This window comes from Carassius auratus, chromosome 13, assembly GCF_003368295.1.
Source record: "Carassius auratus strain Wakin chromosome 13, ASM336829v1, whole genome shotgun sequence".
In the NCBI taxonomy this organism is placed as follows: Eukaryota; Metazoa; Chordata; class Actinopteri; order Cypriniformes; family Cyprinidae; genus Carassius; species Carassius auratus.
Window position 1 is genome coordinate 9,944,898 of NC_039255.1, and position 26,665 is coordinate 9,971,562.

General features: G+C 36.4%; 2 protein-coding genes across 3 annotated transcripts; both read right to left on the reverse strand.

The window, feature by feature from the left end:
* Positions 1 to 1,178: 1,178 nt before the first annotated feature.
* On the reverse strand, positions 1,179 to 9,569 carry LOC113112590 (tandem C2 domains nuclear protein). 2 transcript variants are annotated; one of them, XM_026278292.1, is made up of 12 exons: positions 9,449 to 9,569; positions 8,755 to 8,830; positions 8,404 to 8,548; positions 8,094 to 8,264; positions 7,687 to 7,760; positions 6,694 to 6,769; positions 5,889 to 5,995; positions 5,294 to 5,410; positions 4,137 to 4,328; positions 3,066 to 3,180; positions 2,645 to 2,844; positions 1,179 to 2,323 (listed from the first exon to the last, which is right to left on the reverse strand). In XM_026278292.1, the coding sequence occupies exons 2-12, from the start codon at positions 8,770 to 8,772 to the stop codon at positions 2,213 to 2,215; spliced, it is 1,326 nt and encodes a 441-aa protein (XP_026134077.1). In that variant the 5' UTR covers positions 8,773 to 8,830; positions 9,449 to 9,569; the 3' UTR covers positions 1,179 to 2,212. The 2 variants fall into 2 exon arrangements, with proteins under 2 accessions (XP_026134077.1, XP_026134076.1); XM_026278291.1 differs by having other exon boundaries at positions 8,404 to 8,598.
* Positions 9,570 to 9,837: 268 nt separating this feature from the next.
* Positions 9,838 to 25,296, reverse strand: LOC113112591 (fibulin-5-like). Its single transcript, XM_026278293.1, has 11 exons — positions 24,822 to 25,296; positions 23,756 to 23,810; positions 23,451 to 23,499; positions 23,038 to 23,358; positions 13,758 to 13,880; positions 13,037 to 13,150; positions 12,819 to 12,935; positions 12,524 to 12,646; positions 11,841 to 11,967; positions 11,521 to 11,716; positions 9,838 to 10,662 (listed from the first exon to the last, which is right to left on the reverse strand). Exons 1-11 carry the CDS (start codon positions 24,863 to 24,865, stop codon positions 10,501 to 10,503), a joined length of 1,431 nt encoding a protein of 476 aa, XP_026134078.1. The 5' UTR covers positions 24,866 to 25,296; the 3' UTR covers positions 9,838 to 10,500.
* Positions 25,297 to 26,665: the final 1,369 nt, after the last annotated feature.

The following is a 26,665-nucleotide window of genomic DNA, read 5'->3' on the forward strand; positions in this document are numbered from 1 at the left end:
ATGACGAGACATTCTTACACAATCTATCTGTGGATCATAAGCTCAGAAATTAACGGTCATGTTCCCACATGAACTGTGTGAAGATGGTAAGCTGCGGGAGCACGGCCAAAACGTAGTTACCAAAAAAACAAACAAACGCCCTTTCATTGTTCATTCACTTCTGTAGTGCACTAGATGGTGCTCTCGCGCAGCAATTGAGTATTTTGGGAACTGACAACTCAAAACTGATTATGTGAAAAATTCATACAGCTTTCTTTTGTTTTCTGTTGTTTGGGGCAAAACGATGCCGCCCCATAACACAAACAAGATCCATTAATTCCCTGACTGCAGTTCATGTTTTATGTGCTTGTAAATCATAATGAAAGGGGGTGGTGGGGGGTAGTTGGTGTGAAGATGCATTTAAGTCAATTCTTAGTTCCAAGAAGTTTGTGAGGATTTCAGATCCTGGACTCAAAGCTAAAATCCCGGACATTCGGATCCACTTTTAATTGAAACACACAGGACAAAGGTAGACAGCCCCCATGGTCCCAGCTGTTTGTGTGTGTGTGTGTGTGTGTGTGTGTGACTGAGAGAGAGAGAGAGAGAGAGAGAGAGAGAGAGAGAGAGAAGCATTCCTGCATGTTAACTTTAATGATTACAATATTTACTTTTTTATATCATTTCTTAATTTTATTATTGGTATATATTTATTATTTTTATTTGTATTTATTTATTTTTGTCACTTGATACTTGACTTTTGCAAGTTGTTTTTGTCTTTTTTGTCATTTTATATATGGACCATTTTTAGTATTTGATTGAATGGTTGCTATGGATATGACACTTTACACAAATACTTTCACACACTAAGATCAGCTGTTTTACTGGGATTTGCTGCAGCTGGGGGCGTGTCATCAGAAATAACAATTACACTGTGTAAACAGCGATCCCGAAAGATATGACGTAAATTAAATCACACCCGGATGTTGTGTTCCTTTTGACAGGCCTTTGAAAGAGCAGCACAATCAGAGGGGTTAAGGAACACAAACATTCAGACCCACACAAACATTCTTTGTCTGTTTATAGTGTTTCCTCTGGGTTTGGAGAATGGTGGTAATAAATTACCTGTTATCAAGTCATAGTAAAGTTGTCAACTCATAAAATGTAGATGAAATGGCCTTTTATGAACCTACACTCACACAAAATCCCATTAAAATTGAACACATTTTTATTTTATTTTACAAACAATGTTTCTCTCTCTCTCTTTAACATCAGGATGCCAGACTGGGATCAAACAATATTTGTGTGTATGCATACAAAATACAGTCAATATGAACGAAATATTAGTAATAATATCCCATGTCACCTGAACTACAGCATTCATTAACACAATGTACTTAAACCTTAATAGGCCTACAATTAACACTTTTAGACAAGCTACTGTCACTTGCAGGGAAGTGAATAACAAAACAAAAGTCTCTTTCTTGCACTCTCTTGTGGCCTTTCTCTGTTTTGTGTTTGTGAAATGAAATATGGAACAATTTAAAGGATTTAATTTCCATGGAAAGGAATGTAACCCAAACCTTTCTGAACTTCTAAAAATAAAACATTTTTAAATAGTGTTCACCCCCAACACCAACACAGTTTATACTGCACTTAAAACAGGTTCATCTCCTTCCAAAAGCTGGCTAAAGTGCAATAATAGTCATGAAATTGCTCAGAAAATGCAGATATCTGTTTCTACAGAGAACAGATTCACATTCACTCAACAGCACTGAAGCTGTATGGAGGTGACATTAAAAAATATTGAACATAATACTTCATTTATGAACTCTGTTACGTAATTAGCTGACTGTCTGCTCAATATTTGGCCATGTTGCCAAACTGACAGTTGTAGAGCTCTGTATAATACACTTTATTGCACATAATGTCTATGCATCCTGTTCCTGTGCCATGTTTTAGACAGTTGCACGTTCTCAAAGTTACACCAAAGAAGAACATAGAATGTTAAATATACAAACAGCTGAATACAGGATTAACCAGACTAGAGTCTGCGGAGGGTATGTGACTCAATTTTAAACCTGTAGATGAGAAGCAGCGTTCTAGGCAAACACCTTTTTCCCATATAATAACCATATTTAATTATTCAAAGATAGAAAAAGGGTTGGTTTTTTTTTCCTTTTTGAAAGTTTTGAAATCCACTAGGCTAAAAAATGTCTTTCTTCATCCTCTCACTTCATAGTCGACTAACTCTGTGCCAAGACGTCACCACTTTTTCAGGATTAGCCATGGAATCCCTCCATTGTTCCTCCGCCTCAGGAGAACTGCTTTCGAAACCCAAGAGGATCTAGAAATGAAGGAATACACATAAAGCCTGAAACTTAGGAGGCCTTAAATTGGTCAAAAATGACAGTAAAGAAATGGATGTTCGAATAAATGCTGCTCTTTTTAAGATGTTTTCTGTTCATCAAAGAATCCTGAAAAAAATATATCATGGTTTCTACATAAATGTTAAGCAGCACAACAGTTTCCAGCATAATAATAATACATGTTTGTTGAGCACCAATTACTGATCAATTTTGATCTTTTACATTTACTTCAAATTTAAACTTGTTGGATACTAAATATAGTGTGTCAAAGTAATGTATGTATTTTGCTTCAAACTGACCTGTCCAAGCAGGTGTTTTCTCCGAACAGAGCTGCGACTGCAGAGTTTGACTGCCAGCTGCAGATTCTGGTCTTGATTGGTGATGGGCAAGTGAAGCACCTCCCCCCATTGGATCTGCCCTTCTGATGACTTCATCACCTTCGTCTTCCTCTTCAGTAAGACCTTACCCTCACTCAACAATTCAACCTTCACAAAGAATCCTAAAGACAATGTCCAGTTGCACAGTTCATTTTATCAACATTGTCATATCTGTCACTCCTCTACAACAATTAACTAAGGAGGAATATTAATAATAAATTAGAAGGATTTCAGGAGGAGAACTTAACTTATAATGAAAATATATTTTTAAAATGGACTAGGATGTAAAGCTATCTGATTGAGAGTGTGCGAGATGATGATGATGAAAGCTGAAAAGACTCACTCTGTGTAAGTGGTGAGGAAGATGTTGGAAGGTTTTGAGCACTGAGGATCTGGAGTTGCATTCGACTACTCACTGGCTGGAAGCACAAGGCCAGCTGAAGCTCAGCATGACACACCTACAGAAACACACAAAATAATCCCCAATAGACTTAGGTTTAATGTTGCATATATGTGTGTGTTTACTACTTACAGTAGATGATAAACTCTATGTAACACTCCTATAAGGATTTACACACACAAACACACACAAACACACACATATATATATACAGTATATGTATTAAGATTTTACTAATGATCAGTTTATACAATTTCACCTATAAAAGTGTAAAAAAATAAATAAATAATGATATATATATTTGGGATCGGTATGATTTTTTTATGTTCTTTTGGGCCTCTTATGCTCACTAAGGATGCATTTCTATGATCAAAAATACAGTAAAAACAGTAATATTCTGAAATATAATTGTAATTTGACATAACTGTTTTCTATTTTAATTTATTTTAAAATGTAAAGTTTTTTTCCTGTGATGGAAAAGCCATTACTCCAGTCTTCAGTGTCATATGATCCTTCAGAAATCATTGGCAATATGGCAATTTGGTGTTCAAGAAACATTTCTTATTATTGTCAATGTTGAAAACAGTCGTCCTTAATTTTTCTGTGGAAACTATGAAACATTTTGTTCAGGATTCTTTAATGAATAGAAAGTTAAAACAAGGTAAACAACATTTAATGATTAATTGAAACCTTTTGTAACATTATATTATTATACGATCTTCAGACAGATCAGTATTTTAAGGGTCAAGTTAATTCCTTCAAGAAGTGTTTTCAGCAGTTCATCTCTTCCTCTCTCTCTGTCTGTCTGTCTATCAGCCCTATTGACCTTAATATCACAGGAGAGACCGGATCAGAACTAGTGCAGCTGTGCAATTTGTGATGAAAGTTAAATATGTGGTCCAGTTGTTAATTGCAGGTGGATGTTTACAATTTTTTTAAAAACCAGGAAGAATCAGGAGAGACATTTGGGATTAGATATGCAGTCACAAAGGGATACAGCAGGTGAGGACTCACATGTGTTTTAGAGTGAGGCTTGAACTCCAGCCAGTGCTTTGTTTCCTGTTGTCCAAGGTTTCGCAGAGATAATACACACTCTCCCAGCGTACGCCTACGTGGTGTGTGAGCCTGCAGGCACAGCACCAGTGCAGACCTGCGTATCTGCTCTAAGTTAAGAGTGAACACGAATGTCTCCATGAAGACAGTGTCCTGAAAGTGAGACAGAGAGAGACAATAAACTGAAAGGGAAAGTTACAACTAGTTACAAACTTAATCTGCAAAGCAAGCAAAACAAACCAATACTGCAAGCTCTACACATGTTTTTAATTAGCTGAGGAAGTATGATTTTTATGAAACTATGGTTGTGTTGGAGTTTTCAGTCCAGCTGGAATGGTCATTATTCAAGAAACACATGAGGGACTGAAGGGACGGCTGAATAATGCATCAGAATGAATCTAAATGATGACAGAACAACCATTCTCATTCAGCTTTTCTTGTTATGTTGATCAACAAGGTCTATGATTCCAGGAAAATGTTATTTCCATTCATCATAATGGAAAAAATTGAGATATCTGGTTCATATATTTGGGGTTCATAAAATTTTTGAAAATGATCCTGAAAAAAGACCCTTAAGCTCATCAAGTCTGCATTTATTGTTTATTTGACTAGAAATACAGTAAAAATGTGTGTGTGTGTGTGTGTGTGTGTGTGTGTGTGTGATTATGTTTAACAATGTAAAAAAACTGGAAACTGTGATATATATATTTTTCAGGGTTATTTGATTATTTGACAGGTTCAAAAGATTTCAAAAAAAAAAGATTTATTTGAACCTGAAATCTTTTGTAACATTATTTTTTTACTGACACTTTACTGACTTTTGATAAATTTATCAGCATCCTAATCCTGGCAAATGTATTAGCATCCAGCATCCATCTAAATAAATAACAAAAATCTCACTGACCACAAACCTTTAAATAGTAGTGTATGTTGCTTGCAAAATATTTTATTTCATCAGAATACATGGCTAATTTTATACCTTTCACCTTTCAGAAGCAGATGGTGTAATTCTGGCATCTACAAGCAGGGGATAATGCTAATCATTTTAACCACTTGATTTCAACAATGCTGAAGCTTGAACTGAATCTTGGGTGTTATGATGGCTGGATTTCACTCACTGCTGATGCTTCCTTGACGGTGCTCTTAAATCGCACTGGCTTGGACATGGTGATGACCCCTTTGACCCCAATCTTCTGCAACTCCACCCCGTCAGTATACACACTCAAGTCTGTACACTACAAGAGAGGAAGTATCAAAAAGAGAGATAAAATAAGAAACAGTGAGAAAAGGCGATGTATCCTGTTCATGAGCTTTTACAACCACTAAAACCACTGTATGTCAACAAAAGGCAATTTCTCAGAAGAGGAAAAATATTAGAAAAAAACTGACAGAAATATTATGAAATATGAGATCAAAAGTCTGTTAATATTATAAACAACTCTAAGATACAACCGCAACTGGTCATATCTGTACATATAGTGGATAATGTTAATATAAATGAGCATTAAATGAACAATAATATATTATGTTAACTGTATATTATGTGTAAAATAAAGAGGCAAAGGCAGATAAGATATACACATTATTAAATTATTTGAAATAGCTGGTTGGAAATGTGATCATTTGTTAAAGGTCTCTCAGAGCAACACAGAGGCTCCATTCATCTGTTCTCTAGATGGGACACAATGATCAGTTGTAGAGATGAAATCATACCTTCACTAAGGTGATCCACACCTGCTCCACTGCCTCTTCATACTTCAGCTGCACACACACTTTTCCCGGCTCACAATCTCGCTCATCGCCAGAGAAAGTGATGGAGTCTACGCACAATTAAATATTATCTATATAATATTCTGTTTAAAATTTAATATTCAGCTTAAGTGCTGTTGTTAAGAAATAAAACGAGGGGACAAATCCAATGTGTACAGTCCAAATCCAAATCCAACTGTTTGCTCAGTGTTAATTAAAAACACATTCAACTGATTTATAAAAATGCAAGATAGAAGATTTCTCTAGTGGTCTTAGATGTTTGAACTCCAACTTATAAAACATAATGGCAGACAGAAAATGAAATATACTGAATTATATTTTCAGTGTATTGTTTGTGTTATGTAAAGATCCTCTCTACTTTCTAAAGGTTATCTAAGGACTTGTGTACTGGACCTCAGGGAAAACATTTGGAAGTAATTACTGTCTGTTTTTTTACGATTTCACAATCTGCAGTTATCGGAGTCTGTCCTGTGTGTGTGTGTGTGTGTGTGTGTTTGTGCGCGCAAGTTTGTTTGAGAGACTGTGTTTAAGTGTGTTCAGGGTGATGAGAGGGGGGTGAGATTGTTGTGAAATAAAGGGTCCAAAAAGTAAATACGGATAACCAAACAAATGAAACTGTAGTGGAAATTCCAGATAACACTGGAGCGGAACACTTTCCAGAAAGTTCTATTGGAAGGGAACTTTGAGGGTTCTTTTGGAATGCGCTTGTCTGCAGTTATGATTTCAGTGTTCCATCATGAATAGTTACCTAGACTACGGCTGCTCCCAATGGAATCCTGAACAGAGGATGTGCTGCTCTGGACACTGGATACAGAATCATAACGCTTGAAGGAATAAGAGAGCAATAAATCTTACTGAACAACACTACTTCTACTCATTAAACAGTAAAGTATCAATCTATATACACTAAATTTCAATAAGGAATTTAATCTGATCTTATTGAAACAAGACCACAAACATTCTATTTAACTTGAAAAAAAAAGATACCTCACCAAATTGAACAGCATCATGACCGATTTACAATACATAGACTTCCCAGTAGTGATGATGATTTCTGAACAATGCATGGAAGTAGTATGATAACTACAGTTATTAATTATCAGCTAAGATAAATATTAATTGAGATAAATATGACTTATTCCAGCAGTAAATGCTATATTATTCATATTTTATTAATATATCTTATTAATATATCTTAATTTTTTTAAGTTGATAGCTGAGCTACTCTTGAATAGCAGTTTGCTCTGAAAATGGAATGAAAATAAAAATCATAAATAATGTTTACTAATTATTATATTCCTCTGTTTAAATCCGTTTAAATATTTGCAATCGTTAGGACTTTTTAAAGAAATTTAAACAATTAATACAAAGAAACTGATCAAAATGTTGAACTTTCTATTCATAGAAATCCTAAAAAAAACGATCATGTTTACACAAATATATTGAGCAACGCAGTCATTTTTACTATTGTTAATAATAAATAAAATTTCTTGAGCACCACATAAGCATATTACAATAATTTCTTGAAGGGTCCTGTGACACTGAAGACTGGAATACTGACTGCTGGTAATGCCATCACAGGGATATATTACATTTCTTTATATGCATCATATAATAATAGCTCACATGTGAACGGGTGTATGGGATCTCAGCAGCAAGTGAATGATGTTGTTTTAATTACGTTTTATGGATTGGGTTGTTAAGTGGGTGTGTGTGTGTGTGTGTTTCTATGTGAACTTACCTTTACATGGCCCTGAGTGTTTGACAAATCATACAAAGAAGAACTGAGTGTTTGTTTGTCACTATGTTCCAAACCTGTGAAACAAAAAGACATAAATAATTTAATTGATTTTACTCTTAGAAAGAAAACAACCATGTAAAGCATTAAAATGATCTGAATGTGGCCTCTCAACAATATGATCTGGGACACTTTCAGTGCAATTTAGCCTTGAACAATCAGGGATTTAGGAGAGGGAATAAAACAGAAAGATTATTCACAGGTGGAATGTAAATATTTGAGGTTACATGCTGAGAAGTTACGTACTGAGTGATGGGAAGCTATGAGGAAGTGAAATTGCACTCTTTAAACAGCACACACACAGGTACTAAACAGACTTGGTGTTTTAGGCACATCAAAAGGTGTCTCACCTGTGCCAGGACTGCTATTGGGTCTGATTTTCAGAGTGGGGCGTCTCAGTGAGCCAGGTGACACGTAGCTGATCATATGACTGCTGTTTAAGGTCAAATCAGGGTCATATACCATTTGACCGGCTATTGCCAGTTCTGCCTTCCTTTCTGCATAAGTGGTCCTTGTGGCACCTAAAATCATATCGAATTTGTACTTATATGTAGGCTACTTAAAAAAAATTAAATAGAATTCAATCAAATAACATAAAAATGTTACTAAATAACTACATTTAACTAAATAAATAAATAACTATATAGTCATATTGCTTACTCTGTTGCCCAATGTTGTAGCCAGAGTGCTGTGCTCCTCTCGGCTGGATATAGGAAGGTTTGAAGTTTGGGACAAAGAACGGAACCTCCCGGCCATCCGGAGGCAGTTTAGACAGCAGATAATCCTCTGATACTCCAACATTCCTCTTCACATTAGACTCAGCAGTTAATTTACCCGGAAGTCGAACCTTAATCACTATAAAACATTGAGATGTATACATCTTTCCTACTTCATATATGAGGTTAGGCTACAGTATGTATGCATAAAAAAAAACAATAATCACAAGGTAAAGGTGAGAGAGAGAGAGAGAGAGAGAGAGAGAGAGAGAGAGAGAGAGAGAGAGAGACTTACTCTGAATTTCTGGCTCATTCTTCTTGGACATAAATGTCCGGCAGCAGTTTTTGAAACATTCTGTCATGTTGATGATCTTTACAAGAATCACAAACCAATCACATAAAAAGACTGAAAATAAGATATTTCTATGAATCAACTTCACACTGTACAAAAGTGGACAGAATTCTGTCTTGTCTAGTCACAAACATTTCCAACACAATGTCATTATCCTCACGCCAGCATATGTTTTGTGGTGGAAATAAATACATTTTTGAAAGAGAGAGGAAAAAAAACTCAACATTGATTTGCTGTAGAAGAACAACATTAACGACACATTAAAGTTTCTGAAATAGGAGCTAAATAATACAATAAATTTAATAAATGTCTCTAAATAATGTATTTCACTCCATCTTTAGATTATCTACGTTTTAATCATACAATAATTCTGTTTTATGTTTATATGAAATTCCGTGGTAAGATTGAAGTTGTGTCTGGGATAACGGTAAAACATTACAACTCCACCAAAGACATCTGAAAATTAGCACAAAAAAAATAAAAAATGGTAACGGCATTTAACAACAGAAAAAAAGCTGAGGAAAATAAAAGTGCCAGCAGTAGCCCAAAGCAAAAATACATTAATGTATCCTGATCAACCGCTTTTTTCTTTCTTTCTTTTTGACAAAGAACATCATGTTTGTGAATAAGGCTGTACCTGTGCTGCTGTCCGCGAGGAGCTGAAATCTCTGAGCTCGCGAGTGCTTCAGGTGCATCGGAAGCCTCCAGTGAGCATCCAAACTTCTGCCTACGGTTGGGTCCTAGTGTCCGCTGGTCCCTCATAACGCTGCTGAGGAAAAATACCACTGGGACACGAACGAAAGTTTCTACTTCTACTCAGTCACGCGCATATTATGTATATTAATCCCTCAAATATTTACACATTCAAAATCTTGTTGTTATTGACCCCTTGTGATCTAACATGTAGGCCTACATCAAAATTCATGTTCTTATTAGAATCTCTTTTTAATAAACGCCTTATTGTTAATTATAATCACTCACTAATACCTAACTTTTTTTTGTAGGCATGAGACAAACCAACAAAAGTTCAGGTCATCAAATTTGTGTTTATTGATTGACCAGGATGTCTTTACCAGTCAAATAAAAACAGATACACAGAGGAATTTCTGCACAGATGCAATAAGTGCTTTTTTTTCTTCCCTGGGAAACGGGTGCTGAAGGTGCATTGCAGACTCCTGTCAGAGTGAATTAGAACATTTACAAAAACGTGATTTTGTAGCATGTTCAAGGCTGGCAGCTCTCTCACTGCTTGGGGTCATAAAAGGTTGAGAACAAATGAAAGCGCCGCTCAAATACTCACATTCACAGTGATTATATGTGACACAGGTGCCACTAAAAAGTATAAAAACAAATCCAGCTTCACAAAATCACAACGGGAAATCTAAAACAAACAAGAATAAACACAGCATAAATATTCTTCTTTGTAGGGTTACATGCGTGTGACTGCAGATGACAATGACAGCCAGGCAGCCTAATCAAGAATCTTTATTATGAGATATCAAACATTAGCACAAGCTCTGCCCACTAGAGAGCAGATAGAGAGGGTGATGGCCACATGAGAGTCCAGATCCACAGAACAAACAAAACGAAGAAATGCAGCTGCCTGAAGGGTAGTGCAGTAACAGGAAGTCCGAGATAGAGGTATGGGGCCATGAAGAGGTGAGAGGTCAGAGGTTCATTTGAAAAGCCTCAGAATGGATGTTCAGAGACAAATATTGTGAGGCGGATGATTGAACTGCCTCGGAAGTTGATGACGTTGTTAACGGTAACCATCTCTAGATCTAGAATGATGGTCTTTGGTCCTTTAATGGGCCGAGCCAGAACCAAAGTTGCGCTGATGTTACTGGTTTGCTGTGGGGGGAAAAAAGGGAAAGAATGTTTTCATATTTTATTAATTAATTCTGAGTCACTGTTTCTTGAAACACTGTTTGCACACACTTGTGGAAAATATGTAAAAACATACTCTTTCAACTATTTCACATGGTATTTGATTAGCTAAGGGACTCCTAGGACCTATAAAGATGTTGTGGTTTGGCTTCAGAGTGATTTTGAAGGAAAATCTTTTAGAAATCCTACAGCGCCATCTAGTGGTCACCTTTATATATAAACTAACATTCAAATGCATCCTGTCTGTAAGATCTTTAATTGCATTGTTTTTTTTTAAATAAGTCTCTTATAGTCACCATGGCTGCATTTATTTGATGAAAAATACAGTAACATTGTAAAATATTCTTAACATTTAAAATAAGTGTTTTATATTTGAATATATTTTAAAATATAATTTATTGTTCTGATGGTAAAGCTGAATTTTCAGCAGCCATTACTCCAGTCTTCAGTGTCACACGATCCTACAGAAATCATTCTAATATGCAATTTTTGTCTTCAAAATACATTTCTTCTCATTATTCATCTTTATTAATTTGGTGCTCAAGAAACATTTCTTATTATCGCAATCAAATCAGTTGTGCTTGGAAAGCGTGAATCTTTTTCAGGGTTTTTTGATGAATAGCAAGTTAAAAAGAACAGCATTTATTTACCATAGAATTATATTGTAACATTATAAATGTCTTTACTGTGCCTTTTGATCAAATGAATGCATCGAGCGACAGAAGCATTCATTTCTTAAAAAAATTGTTGACCCCAAACTTTTCAACATTAATGTAAGTGTTTTACAACAGTAATCAGTTGTACAAACAGAAGCCCATTTACCCGCATGTAAAACTCTCGCCCCTCATTGCCAGACTTGATCTGAAAGATGTAAAATGCTCCAGGGTAACGGGTGGTGGCCTGCATTTGAAATATATCGGCAGGAACACTGCGGCCAGAAGACAAATCCATATGCCTGTACAGGATAGTAAAGGGTCTTTCCCGACACGCAGGATTCTCCGCAGAACACATGCACTGACTGAGAGAGAAAGAAAGAGAGAAACATATTCAGAACACGCTGTAACTGTTCAACAACAACAACAAAAAGTCAAATGACTGACTAAAGCAAACAGGTTTTCTGTTGTCAAACATCGTGAACTCACTTGTCACTGAGCTCTATGTAAGGTGGATAACATATAAGAGGGTCCAGACATGTGTAACCTCCCTGGAAATTGAAACACACTTGTGCTGTTGTACAGGTGTTGTTACCAGACTCACATTCATTGAGGTCTTGGAAATAAAACACACAACAGACAGAAGTAGGGTTATCATCATAATCATCAGGATTCATGATCATTAACAGCAACAATAACAACACCACCAATTTAAAAGAAGCTAAACGGTGCAGCAGATGTGAAATATTTGTTTAATATCCAAAAGTTCTGCAAATGGCTAAGGTAAATGGCTAATGCCAATAGCAAAAATAAATATTTGTCTATTAACGGCCGTGAATACTTCTTACTTGCTATGAATTTTATTTTATATAAAAAAAAATATATATAGTAAGTATATTACTATTCTATACATATTATGCATACTGAAGGAAAACAATGTAATCATCGCTACAGCATCATATACAACACAAAAATATTTGTCTCTCTGTAAAAACTGCACAACATAATTTAGTTTTAGTGGTTTAATTTGAGAAATATTCCACGTCCCAACAAAGAGAAATGCATCTTAGTAGGTGCAAGGAACATTTAGAAAAAAATATAAATGATTCCAGAAAATCACATTGAAAGAAGCACATAAACCTTCACAGCTCCTTCACATAAACCTGTGATACCTTCACAGCTCCTTCCATCTTCATACACATAATATCCAGGCGGACACACACAGGAGAATGATCCTGGTGTGTTCACACACGTGTGCTGACAAAGGAAGTCTGAGAAACTGCACTCATCCAGATCTGAGAATGGGTAGTGATAAAGACAGACACATTACACACTTTCAGTGCACACAGTCACACAAAAAAAAGTCAGGCAACAAAGATCTTAAAACTCTCTAAAACCTCTAAATTGGGACCTTCCTGTTCCCAGCCCCCTATTTTTTCTAAGCATCTCTTCTCCTCCTCTGATTACCATTGCAGGTGGTCCCATCAGAGGCGAGCTCGAAGCCCTCGTCACAGGTACACATGAATGAGCCGTATGTGTTCAAACAGCCGTGAGAGCATGGGTTTGTCGCACACTCGTCCACATCTGGTGAGAGTGGAAAAGGATGAAGGTGGCAGATTTTCAGCAATCTATCGAGCTAAACAATAATGATCGCACTAATATGATATTCCTGTGTATATGTGCACCTTGGCATGTCCTGCTATCTGCATTAAGGAATCCAGGGCTACAGGAGCAGGAATATGAGCCAGGGAGGTTTGCGCACAGCTGCTGGCAGTAACCATAGCGACACTCATCAATGTCTAAAGAAAGGTGAGTTAGAGAGCACTAAATACACAAACAGTAGTCACAACTGAATTAAGACATTGATTAGTGTCAAATAAGATTGATTATTGATTATTATTTCAGCACTCCAACAAACAAAACTAGATTACAAAATTTACTGTAACTGTAAGAGAAACTGACTTGTCATAATTTAACTGTTAAAAAAACAGTAACTGGACTTTAATTTACACTAGTGTTCAAAATTTTGGGGTTGATATGAATTGCAATGTTTTTGAAAGAAATGTCCTATGCTCACCGAGGCTGAATTTATTAGATCAAAAATACAATAAATACAGTAATATAGTGAAATATTATTAAAATTTAAAAGAAGTGTTTTCTATTTTAGAATACTTTGAAACGTAATTTATTCCTGTGATGCAAAGATGAATTTTAGCATTACTTCAGTGTCACATGATCCTTGAGAAATCATTGTAAAATGCTGACTTGGTGCTCAAGAAACAATTGTTCTTATTATTAATGTTGAAAACAGTTGTGCTGCGTTATATTTTTGTTGAAACTATCATGCATTTTTAGAGCATACAGTATAACATCAAATCAGCCATTTTTAATGTCTGTAAATCATACCTTGGCACTGTCCACCCACCAGCCAGTAGCCCTCAGTACATGAGCAGGTATATCCACCAGCTGTATTTATACACACCTGAGTTGGGTTACATTGGTGTGACTGTGTCTCACATTCATCAACATCTATAATAAAAAAAAAAAATTAAAAAAAAGTCACTTTAGAAACTTGTCTGAAACGATTCACCCTTACGGAAACAGAAATATTTGGGAATATACTGCAAAATATAATGTGATATATTACATAATACATTTCCATCTGAACTTGGGTTTATGTTTTTAAATATATTGCATTATATGCATTGACCATGAATGTCATATTTATATATATATATATTTATTTATATATATTTATATATATATATTTATATATATACACACACAGAAAAGAAGACAAAAATAGCATTACATGTAATATTCATAAGGTTTTATCCTACATATATATACATGTTCCGATATAAATGTAAATTATGTACACACAAATATATAGTACACATTCACAGAATGAGTTACAGCAGCCTTTTTTAGTAACTGTTAAAGGAGAATAAATCTTAAAACTAAGCTTTATTTCATGTGGTTTGTTAAATATGAACATAGGGGGAGATCTGTTAGTGTTTAATATTGTATTATTTTGGAATTTAAAAGGGTTTCTAGTGTGTCTGAGTTTTTGGGGTTACCATTGTTCTGAAGAGTAGAGCCTGTGGTTAGATTGACAAATGGCTAAATACCAATAAGCCTATATGTTACTTTATTTAAAATGCAATGGCTGTGCACGCTGATAGTCTCTTTGCTAAATACTTTAGAAAATACAAAATACTTTTGTTCATTATCTGGCTCGGCTCGGTGTTCATCTTCAGTTCTCTCTTCACAGCAGTTCAGTCAGTATACTGTTTAAGTAAATGAATTACTCTGGGATATTGGTCTATTTTAACTCAGAGGGAGTGTCAGCCACATTAAACAAGTTAACAGCTTAAGTCATTTGTGGATTAATGCGTATTGGATACGCGAACCGTTTAAAACGATTCAGTTCTATTTGGTGGAACTGGTTCAAGAAGATCCGGTTACATCGAATGATTCGTTCGCGAACTGGATATCACTAAACTGCAGTGCTGTGAATGTGCTCACAACCGACCCGGAACAGAAGACAATGATGAATAAAGTCTTAGTTTTTGCTATTTTTGGACCAAAATGTATTTTTGATGCTTCAAAAGATTCTAACTGACCCTCTGATGTCACATGAACTACTTTTATGATGTTTTTCTTACCTTTCTGGACATGGACAGTATACTGTTCACACAGCTTCAATGGAGGGACTGAGAGCTCTCGGACTAAATCTAAAATATCTTAAACTGTGTTCTGAAGATAAACGGTGGTCTCACTGGTTTGGAACGACATGAGGGGGAGTTATTAATAACATCATTTTGGTTTTTCTATGAACTAACTCTTTAACTGCAACTGTATTACCAGTGTTGTTTAAAATCTCTTAACATGTGGGAAGACGCCAGCGCACAGAAGTGTTCATTGTTCACATTAGTTCAGAGTTACTGCTAGTTTTAGTGTAAAATAATGCAATTCACTTCATAAACTATAACTTACATCATTAAAAAGGTCTACGACTCAAGTTTCATATCGATCTCGACTTCGTTTTTCATTTACATAACTCCTGGCATAAATTAATAAATGACTGTCATTGTAAGAAAAAAAATAAATAAAACTCAAGTCATTTTGGTTTAGTTTTGTCATGCCCACGAGTTTAATGAATAAACAAACCCGCGTGACCAGAGCAACCTGAGGTTATCAGAGATTGATTGATAAAATATTTGTATCAATAAAATACAATAAATAAAATATTTTTATCAGTCCCACAGTCTGTTGATCGTGTCTCTTATGTAATATATGTGCATATAAGGCTATTATCATTTTTAGCATCATATATATACTATATTATATCCAGGTGGATGCTGCCCACTGGTGGTGGTGGAGAGACCCCCACATGATTGTAAAGCGCTTTGGGTGTACAACAATACACAATAAAGCGCTTTATAAAGGCATAATTAATTTATTCATTCATATAGGCTAACCATATATAATAACTGATAATAATATTATATTAAATAGGGCTATATTTTTATTGTTATGCTTATTTCCCCTTTCAATTTGTGTATTGCTTACCTAATTAACGTTCTGTGATAAATTAGTGATTTAAATTACAAATTAATTAATTAATTTATAATTCTAGTAATTATTATTATAGGATAAGGATATTTATATAGTTATAGTAATTCTGGATATCATCAGCATAGTTGTGATAGGCAGTTTGGTTCTTTCTTATTATTTGACTTTTTGGGACCATATACAGGCTAAACAAAAGCAGTCCAAGGATTGAGCCGTGTGGGACTCCACATGTCATGAAGGTCCACGTAGATTTATGCTCTCCTATACTCACATAATAACCTCTCCCTAATAAGTATGACCTGAACCATTTGATAACCATCTCAGAAAGCCTGACCCAGTTTTCCAGTCTCTCTAGTAGTATGTATGTTATGATCAAAAGTGTCAAATGCAGCACTGAGATCTAGTAAGACTAGCACTGATAATTTGCCATTATCTGAATTTAAGCAACTATCATTTATTATCTTAATGAACAATGTCTCTGTGCTGTGATAAGGTCTGAAACCAGACTGAAAATGGTCCAGGTATCTATTTGAGTTTAGGTATTTGTTCAGCTGATTACCTTTTCAATAATCTTGCCTATAAAAGGAAGATCTGATATTGGTCTAAAGTTGCATAATACGGTGTTATCAAGATTGCCCTTTTTCAGAAAGGGTTTAACAACTGTAGTTTTCAGGGAGTTTGGAAAAGTCCCAGAAAGAAGTTAGGCATTCACCACTTCTAAGAGATCTGCTTCTAAACAGTTAAGCACACGTTTGAAAAATATATGTGGGAAGTGTGTCAAGATAGCAGGTTGACGATTTAAGGTGCTGCTGTCCTATTTCTTCCAAAATGTTGCTATACATTTCTTTAAAAGCAGACATATCTTCTTTCTGATATTGCAGTCAAATCTGTCTGACCTCTGCATTACTTGGAGATGTGCTTATCGCCTTCCTGATATTATTGACCTTCTCAGAAAAGAAGTAAGAACTCATTGCATTTGCTGTCAGAGAGCATTTAACTGGCAATCTGACATGGGAGGTTTGTTAGTCTCTCAACAGTATCAAAAAGAGTGTTGTTTAATTTAAGGTTTGAGAAGAACGTTTGACTAGCTGTGGCTAGTTTCACATTAAAAGCATGAAGGAAATCCCCTGCAATAGCAAAACAGTCAAACTCTGAGGAAATCATTGATAGCATTTCTGTGAAATCTTCAACAAAGGCTGGAGAGTATTTTGGAGGCCTGTAAATAATGATAAACAGAATGCGTGACGCACCTTTCAATACAATCCCTAGATATTCAAAAGACAAGTACTGACCAAATGACACTTACTTGCTTGCATTGATAGACATCTTTAAATAAAGCAGCTACAACTATCACATCTTAAACAAATAGCTAGTCTTACACAACACATTTCCAAAACTGTCTCGCACCACTCTCGCACACACATTATCAGCACAATTCCTTATGAGGACATCATATGCCTTCAATACCCAAAAAAGCACCCTTGGTTCTCAGACCATGAAGTCACATATTTTAAAAGTAAGCAAACATTACTATGAAAATGATGAGGGTGTGATTGATTTGGGGGGTTGGGGACCGTGTGAAAGCCAAATAATTCATTTCTTTTGGTCAAAGCTGCCAACAGTCCCACTGTTACTATTTTGGTAGAGTGATGCAATGGGTCCTGGCAAGCCAAGCTGAAATTCCATAATAAGTTACTTGTGCACTTTTAAATTACCCATTCACTTGCATTTGGCATTTCAACGAAAGTACCTTATCTTGCAGTACAATCACAAAGGCAGTCACCTGTTTTGCATTACACCTACCTGCAATTGAACTTTTGTGTTAACTTTTAAGGTCAAATCCTTAACTATTTTACAGCTTGTTAATACTAGACATCATCATTGCAGCTAGGTCTGATAGCAGAGATGCGGCCTTATGAGACATGAGGCACAGCTGGGCGCCAGAGAGTGAAGGAGAGCATCTGGATTACATGTGTACTATCACACACGTCTGATCTGAGGTGAAAGGATCTGGAGCATTCTGGGAATGCCAGCGTTTTAGAGCTCAGATCTGATCCAGAGATTATACAGTACATTTTCCACAAGATTTAAATGAGTATCAGAGGAAAAAGGTAAATGAAAGAGATGGAAACGTGTCTGCATGTAAAAGAGGACGAGAGATCGATGACATAATATGTCAACAGCTGCTATTATTCATGTGGTCAGAATAATGACTTTGACTAGATTTTTAACAAGTTTACTATGTTACAATTCATTAAATTTAACAAGGGGCCCAAACACAAAATGTTGCTGAGGTCATTAAATCTAATCTTCACATCAGAGATGTGGAAAATCTGTAATTCTGTATGGATTTACACGTGGTAAATGTGTTAAAATGAGCTCATAACACTGATTGCTAGCTGAAAGCAAAATCAACAAACAAATACACAAGAGGGTGGGGAATTAATATAAATGATGGGTATTACAACTCACACTCACAAAACATGCTTGTCTTATTAAAACAAAACAGTTCATCAAACAAACAAGACACATGCAAGACAAATTTTTTCAGCCATGCAAAACTTAAAGATGATTAATATGAACAAAGAGGTTGAGGTCATACAAGGACCCAAAAATCTGGCACCAACTCAAAACTCTTGCTTCCATACGCACATCTTCATTCCAGAAATTGTTTATATTGTATTATGTATTATATCAAAGGCATTTACAATCTGCCACTGCAGTAGTAGTGGGACAGTGAAGCAACACTTCACATAGACAATGTAAGTTAGTTGGATTCATGAAATTAACACGACGTGTACAGTGTGCCAGAGTGGTAATTATCTTTGGTGTGGAATGTCTAGAGCAGCCACAACGAGAGTCTTATTTGAGAGTGAAATACAGTAAAACAATAGCATAAATTACAGCTAGAGGAGGAAATTTGAAAATGAACCTCCTTACCTGCGGAATCAGAAATATCTCCAGCAACTCTTAGGAGCTGCTCAACTTTATATTCCCCATGAATTATGGGGAAGTCGCGGCCTAATGGTTAGAGTCGGACTCACAATCGGAGGATTGTGAGTTCGAGTCACGGGCTGGCAGGAATTGTGGGTGGGGGGAGTGCATGTTCAGTGCTCTCTCCACCTTCAATACCATGACTGAGGTGCCCTTGAGGAAGGCACTGAACCCCCAACTGCTCCCCGGACGCCGCAGCATAAATGGCTGCCCACTGCTCTGGGTGTGTGTTCACTGCTCTGAATCTGTGTTCACTGCTTGTGTGTGTGCACTTTCGATGGGTTAATAGCAGAGCATGAATTCTGAGTTTGGGTCACCATACTTGGCTGTCACGTCGCATCACTTTCACTTTTTTAGCTTGATCTACACTGTCCTACACTGACTTTACACAAAAAATAGTAATAATAAAAAAATATTTATTTGTTACCATTCAAAAGTTAGGGTTCAGTAAGATTTTTTGCATCATTTCATCAATACATCATTTTAGCAAGGATGACTTAAACTGATCAAACCCAAAACTTATGAATGCTAGTTTATTTTGTTTAAATAGCATGATTACATATAAAGGTAAATGACTCGGAAGTAATAATGACAGCATACCTCAATTTCCAGACGACCCACTAAGCTAGAACACATTTATTAGTCTGCAGTACTATCCCACTCCACATTTGCCGACAGACACCAGTAACAGTCCCACAGCCTGAGTAGGTAAGTTTCAACCTGACAAAAATCAAATAATTTTTTGGGATATTTTTCAAGTTAATAAAGTTAATTAAAGCATGAAAATGACAGTGGGCAAATGCATAAAGCGCAGCATAATTTGAAATCATGAGTTTAAAGTTTAAAGCATTCAATTCACATGGACTGACCATTCCGCAGAGAACACGCAATCATGCCGAATACACATACACACTTAAAAAGATTTCACAGATGGTTTGTGAAATTAAATGTTCATTAGTCATTCAAAGATTGTTTAAATTATAAAAATGAGTATTTTGCTTAATGCTGATGGCAAACGAGAAAGTATTTTAATGTTTGCCTTTCTGTCACTATTAGGCCTAACATAAAAGCAATCTAATACTTTCTGTATACATTAATTCCTTTGTTTAACTGTTCTATCTGATTATTAGACAGACTTCTATCCATATTAGACAGAACTGTTAACGACGACAACGAACAAGAGAGAGAGAGAGAGAGAGTGTGAGCACTGCATGCGCTCAGGTACTGATGCTCTCAAAAAAAATTTAGGGTTAGGAAAAATGAAAAATGACAAATATCGGCGGCTGTGGCGATATATCGGTCGACCAATAATTCAGAGGTTTGCCTATAAGCTTTACTGAAGCTGAACACAGGATTGATGGCATTTATGATGGCACATTTCAGGCACTGACTGGGTTGACTCTTTTAGTTTTTCAAGCCTTACTGTAGTGCCACTGGCAAGAAGAGGGCATTCCCTGGCTTTTACGAACATACACACTGACACTACAGCAATACCTGTTAGATGAATGATGGAATGGTTTCTTTTGTGGTCTGGTCTGGTCACTTTTCTATAAAATTTTTGTTCCATAACAGCATCTCTTAAAATACATAAACACACTGTACAAAGGATACTCACAAAAAATAGCATAGCTGGTCGATGACAGATCTTATTTAACAACCAGTGACCTCATGTTTTGCATGAGCAACCACAGATGCTGAGATTGCAATGGTTTGTCTACACGATTTTTCAAGATTTGTCGAAATGAAACTTAAAACGCTGTTGTATTGAATGTCTCAGTAGCTCTATAAAACCATTACCTTTGTCCAAAATCTTGTACAGGACATAACATTCGTCTTCATTATTCAGTCCAAGTTTTTCCCAGGTCAAGATTCAGACAATTCTGAGTGTATCTGTGCATGTATCTTCTTTATAACATGGCTGTCTTGGGCTTAAAAGGTAACAAACCTATCGTTGTATGTTTCTGCAGAGGAGCAAGAGAGGACTGGAGAATGCATTAACTGCAAAGACTGGCACCAATTCGAGACAAATCCGCAGACCATATCGAAAAATACAGCAAGCAGTCATTCGTGCTACTATTTATCAAATGGCACGTGAAATAGGTCTGACATGCATAAAGACTCTGACGACAGAATATATAACACCTATCTAGATACTATCTTCACCATCAAGTTAGGCACATCAACCACAACTCCTTCAAAAACAGCTAGAAGCCTTGGAGTTATGATTGACGATCAGCTGACTTTCTCAGACCACATTGTTAAAACTGTCCGATCCTGCAGATAAGCTTTATTCAACATCAAGAAGATCAGACCCTTTCTTTGAGAACATGCTGCACAACTCCTTGTTCAAGCTCTTGTTCTGTCCAGGCTGGACTATTGCAATGCCCTCTTGGCAGGTCTTCCAGCCAATTCTATCAATCCTTTACAATTAATCCAGAATGCGGCAGCAAGATTCATTTTTAATGAGCCAAATAGAATACACGTCACATTACTGTTTACAAATTTGCACTGGCTAAAATTCAAGGCATTGATGTTTGCCTACAAAACTACCACGGCTCTGCACCCATTTACCTAAATTTGTTACTTCAGACTTATGTGCCCTCTAGAAGCTTGCGTTCTGCAAGTGAACGTCACTTGATTGTACCATCCCAAAGAAACACAAAGTCACTTTTACAGACTTATAAATTAAATGTTCCCTCCAGGTGGAATGACCTCCCCAACTCAATCCGAGCAGCTGAGTCCTCAGCCATCTTTAAGAATTGGCTTAAAACACATCTCTTCCATCTTTATTTGACCCTCTAATTTTAACACTCACTATTCTAATTCTATTCTTTAAAAAAAACTAACTACCTTTCTAATCTTTTTGTATTCTATTTTCTTTTCATTTATTATGCAATTGTGTGTTTGTGTGTGTGTGTGTGTGTGAAGACCTCTAACACTAGCTTGCTCTATTCTTTTTTTATTCTATCTGTTTTCTATGTATTTATTATATTATTTAAAAGCCCATGCTACGTGTACTGTGTTAACCTAACTGAGACTTGTTATAGCACTTATATATCATTGCTCTTTTTGTTGTTTTTGATTGCTTCCAGTGTACTCATTTGTAAGTCGCTTTGGATAAAAGCGTCTGCTAAATGAATAAATGTAAACGTAAATGTAATCTACATCAAAGAAATAAAACTCAAGATATATACCCCGACACCACAATCAGCTCAACAATTTCAACAGAAGCAGATCACAGAGTCAATTACAAACTGATGATTTACAGTATGACAATGAATAAGACACTCTAAAAACATCTCATTGAATTGTAATGTTGGATCCCAGTAAGAAGGGCTAAATGCCAGTTGATGTGTGTCTTCCTGCCTCTTCACAAGGTGTAGTTTGTTCTGAGGTTCCACAGTATTTTGTGGTTCCACACTAATGACTGTTCAAGTCCAAATTATGAGATTCATTCTGCTGAAGTCTTTAAGATGCTACTCAACCCACCGCAGCCATTATTAAATTACAGTCCAGCACAGAACTGGTTCTTTACCTCATTTCAGAGCGAGAAGACCCATGGACTATTGCAGAAAATGAAGTAAACATAAGACCACAACCTGATGTGACCCAAAGTGAGTATCGACCACATCTCAAAGAGTTTTCTTAGCTTGTGTTATGTATTATAAAGAAATGGCTTTACATTCAGCAGACATATATTGTTACAGTGGCTGTATCCCTGAAGTAATATATGGTAAAATATTATCATATATGGTCATTTACAATACCAGCCAAAAGTGTGCACATACTTGACTAACTGACTGAATAAAAAGCTGTTGATCTTAATAAATTAAATAAAGTCTTAAATCAAATCTTCGAAGATAATTATTGTGCATGCATATTTCTTAACAAAAATACATTTCAATATAAAAGCTTTTTAAATGGTTGGCCTGGTCTAGATGATAAAGTAAAAGCAGTCAAGACCATTATATGGCTGGCCAGGCAAACTAAGATCGCCTGACAAGCCAGGGATGTGTATCAAATCTTCTGGGTTTGAACCTACAACCTTTCAGGTGCTATCTTTAACTAACATGGCTGGGATAGTGGAATATATAGGAGCAGGAGACAAACTTACCAACACAAGTGCCATCAGCACCAAGTGAATATCCAAGGACGCAGGGAGTGGACCGGCTCACTATTGGGTAGCTCGGACCAGGGCCTGGACCAGTACCTGCTCCCACAGGAGGAACATTAGGAATGAATGGTTCAGAATATCCCAAAGATCTGTCAGGGTAGGACTCTGCGGGATAGGAAGGCTCAGGGTAGAAGCGTGGACTGTTCCGGGCATAGGATTGGGAGTAGAATCCGCGGGGGATGCACAGGTATCCACCGTTCTGATTTACACACTGCATGTCACCCCGACATGGGTCTGAAAGTGTCCGGCACTCATCAATGTCTTAAAGCATATGTGAGAGGTGGCATTAACAGATGTATTTGAAACACAAGTTTCAGTGAACATATTAATAACATTGCAGAAATGCCACTAACCTATACACTGTCTGGCACGGCGGTCATAAGTAAATCCATCTGTGCAAGTCTGGAGAGAAACTCACATTTTATAGTCAGTCCAATAGATAAAAAACAGCAGTTTATGGAGTTCTTTTTTGTGCAAGTAGTTATGTAGAAGTAGTTTGATATTGCTATCGCATTCTAAAGTTAATTTTTCTGTTAAGGATGTACAACAGCACTGGAAAAGCAAAAAAACTAAAACAAAACAAGTGAGGCATTCTTATTACGACACGCGTTGAGCAACAGTGCCAAGCTTGAATGACTTAAAACAGAAATTCATTTACCTGACTTCTCCCGGAGTGAATGCAGCATATGACATATATTAAAACTGACAACATTCTGTAAATAAAAAACAAAATGCCTGGTTAAATCTTTCTGAAAATAAGAAACACATGTAAATGTTTAAGTTTCATTCATTGGAATAAGCACTTGGAATCAACATTTTCTATAGGCTGAATCATTCTCACAATCATAATTTCATGGTTTACATATTAGTTTGAAGTCCTAGGATACTGATAAAAACGTATTCCTTAAAAATATCTAATAGCTGTTTTGATACGATCACTTATTGTCTTGTAAGGAATCTGTAAAATATGTTACTAGCAGGGTTTTCCGATTGTTCGTTATTTTTTTTTGGTAAATACTTTCAATTCCAATAGTGACAAGTATCAATTCAGTTAGTCACAATACTCATCACATACTAGCACTTATCAATTAGGTACTAGTTACCATCCCAATAATGTAAGTAACTATTCCATTGCTGCTGGTACCAAATTAGAAATATCTTGCAACCAAATTCTTTTGGGATCTGTGGTTCAGATATCAACTGTTCACTAGTATCCTTCTAGTTTCACCATAACTATCCATTGGCATTATTAGCATTTATTCTATATCTATTCCAGTTTTCCTAGATAAATTGAAGACAGCTATGACCCGACTTTAGTATGAATAAGAATTATTCTGATTTCTCTGTACATATGACAAGCTAGATAAGCATTTGACAAGCAAGAATAGAAAACTGTTGGAATAGATACTAAAATCAAGAATGTAACCCCACTGAATTCAATGGAAGTTAGCTACTTGACACTTGTTACTTGTCACTTATAGAACGGTAGCTAATTGCAAATGAATGTAGTCTACCATTGACTAATTGAATAGGTATTAGTCACTTTTGATAAAAGTACTAGTATCTAATCAATAGCCATTTCAAACAAACTATTCGGTATAGGATTACTTAGTGGCAATTCATAAATAAGCACAATGTCATAAAATAGATACTAGTTAGTTGTAAGTAATGTAGCTATGCTATAACGTCTTACCATGAAGCACCATCTGTCTCATTAAACTCACCTTTTGTTGGTCGACCAACGCAAGCCACGAAGTACAAATGACATGTTTATGTGGATCCTTGTGGTTCCCTTGGAAAGATCTTCACACCGCCAACCCGTAAACTCCTCGAAATAGGAAAAGTGTTGATAAATGCCCAGAGCGCACAACGCAGTGCTCAAAGCGCCCCCTCCGCGTACGCGCGTTCACTTGAATGTCGGGACACTTGGCTTTGGTCACCCGAAGCGGCCGCCCTGTCGACCGACGGCAAGGACGTGTGAGAACATTGACAAATAATAAGAAGAGGGTCTTGCTATCTAAAAAAAGAGAAAACTTGCTATGTTTCTCCTTACTCGGCCCACTCCACGGATTGTTTAGCAATGCAAATAAACGCGCCCCCAGAGCACTTGGCCAACAGCTGGATCCCATCAAAGACAGACAGCCCCCTTTGGAACGAAAGCGCGCCCAGGGAGCTGCCACAGACCCAAACGAGGAGAAGGAGGAAGACAGTGAGGAAAACCGAGAAAGGAATCGATAAAATTACGCGTAATTAAGGCTCACCAGCCTGCTTAAATTTAGAGGGGGCTACATACGTGCCGATGCCGAGTCATCACGTCAGACAGACTCCACCACCCAAAATCACTATGGCATAAAAATATTCGTTCAGGCTGTTAGTAAAATACAAAATTGCTCTTGCGTTAATATTAGCGAAATGTCGAAAGTTTTTCAATATAACAAAAAATTACATATCACAATTAGCCTTTATGACCAAAACAGTTTATTTCACATAAGGTTTAACTTATATTATTATTATTATTATTGAATTAAATTAAAATTTAGCAAACTGTTACAGACACCAGAGCCGTTGAAAAACTAAATGACAATCTGGGTTGGGACGTTAATGGATTTCTTGACAAATCTTGACTGTCGCGCACTGATTGGACAGCATACATTGAAAACAGTAAGTTTCACCCTGACCTGCATCCTATTAGCTATTGCGCAGTGTAAATACGCTGAAATAGCCTTGTACCGCTAACCTCTGAGCTGTTGACACACTCGGCCCACACACTCAACTGGAAGGTGCACATACACAGGCAGAATTTGTTTTTATTGTATCCTTTTATGTCAAATAACTTTGCTTTTGCTTTCGTCTTTTGATTCATTGGTTTTAGAATAGGTTTGGCAGCATCTAACAGGCCAGATGTGGACGGAATTCAGCAGGGAAGAATTTTATCAGAGCTTTTTGGCATGGATCAGGCTAGAAGATGGAGTCAGTGGTCAAATCCCCAGCACACTGTCACACTCTCTCTCTCTGCTCACCTGAAATAACTCAACCATTCAGTGGCAACTGTGTGTACTTACGCACTACTTAAGAGCAAGTTTTTTGATAGTTTCATGAGTTTTTTTATTATTATTATTATTATCACTCAGACATTCATTAGACTCTTAAATACAAATATTTCCAGGTCCAGAGTGATCAAAGTTCGCCAGATTAACACACCCTCTAGGCAAAAGTCCATTTGGATTAATATCTAGAAAAATAAAAAAGGTTTAGACTTGATCTGATGCTGATAAAACAGCCAAATGTACAAAAATAAAAGCAGGAAATGGCTTTTGAGGAATGCAGGAGGCTGAAGCAGGTGTTCCCTAGTGAGGGCAGGGTTATTTTATCTGGCTCTGTGAGTGCTGTGTGAAGAGAGTTCACATTAAAATCTGACACCTGCTTACATTCACTATATCCAACAGCCTCAAAGTGTTTCCACCATTAAGTGCAATGGATTTGCTTCAAAGCACCACAAATACTTGTTAGGATTCAAATGTGCCAATACAGCATGATAACTTAAATGTTTGTTTATATGAAAAATTAA

What these genes read in the sequence shown, in the direction of transcription:
- LOC113112590 (XM_026278291.1), bottom strand. Translation starts at nt 8,821, where the DNA reads ATGACAGAATGTTTCAAAAACTGCTGCCGGACATTTATGTCCAAGAAG. An exon ending in GAATGAGCCAGAAATTCAGA is followed by an intron (nt 8,599 to 8,754) that starts GTAAGTCTCTCT and finishes AATGTTTTATAG; the next exon opens with TGATTAAGGTTCGACTTCCG. An exon ending in CAATAGCAGTCCTGGCACAG is followed by an intron (nt 7,761 to 8,093) that starts GTGAGACACCTT and finishes TTTGTTTCACAG; the next exon opens with GTTTGGAACATAGTGACAAA.
- LOC113112591 (XM_026278293.1), bottom strand. Translation starts at nt 24,865, where the DNA reads ATGTCATTTGTACTTCGTGGCTTGCGTTGGTCGACCAACAAAAG. An exon ending in CGTTGGTCGACCAACAAAAG is followed by an intron (nt 23,811 to 24,821) that starts GTGAGTTTAATG and finishes TTTTATTTACAG; the next exon opens with AATGTTGTCAGTTTTAATAT. An exon ending in GGCGAGAGTTTTACATGCGG is followed by an intron (nt 10,663 to 11,520) that starts GTAAATGGGCTT and finishes TTCCCCCCACAG; the next exon opens with CAAACCAGTAACATCAGCGC.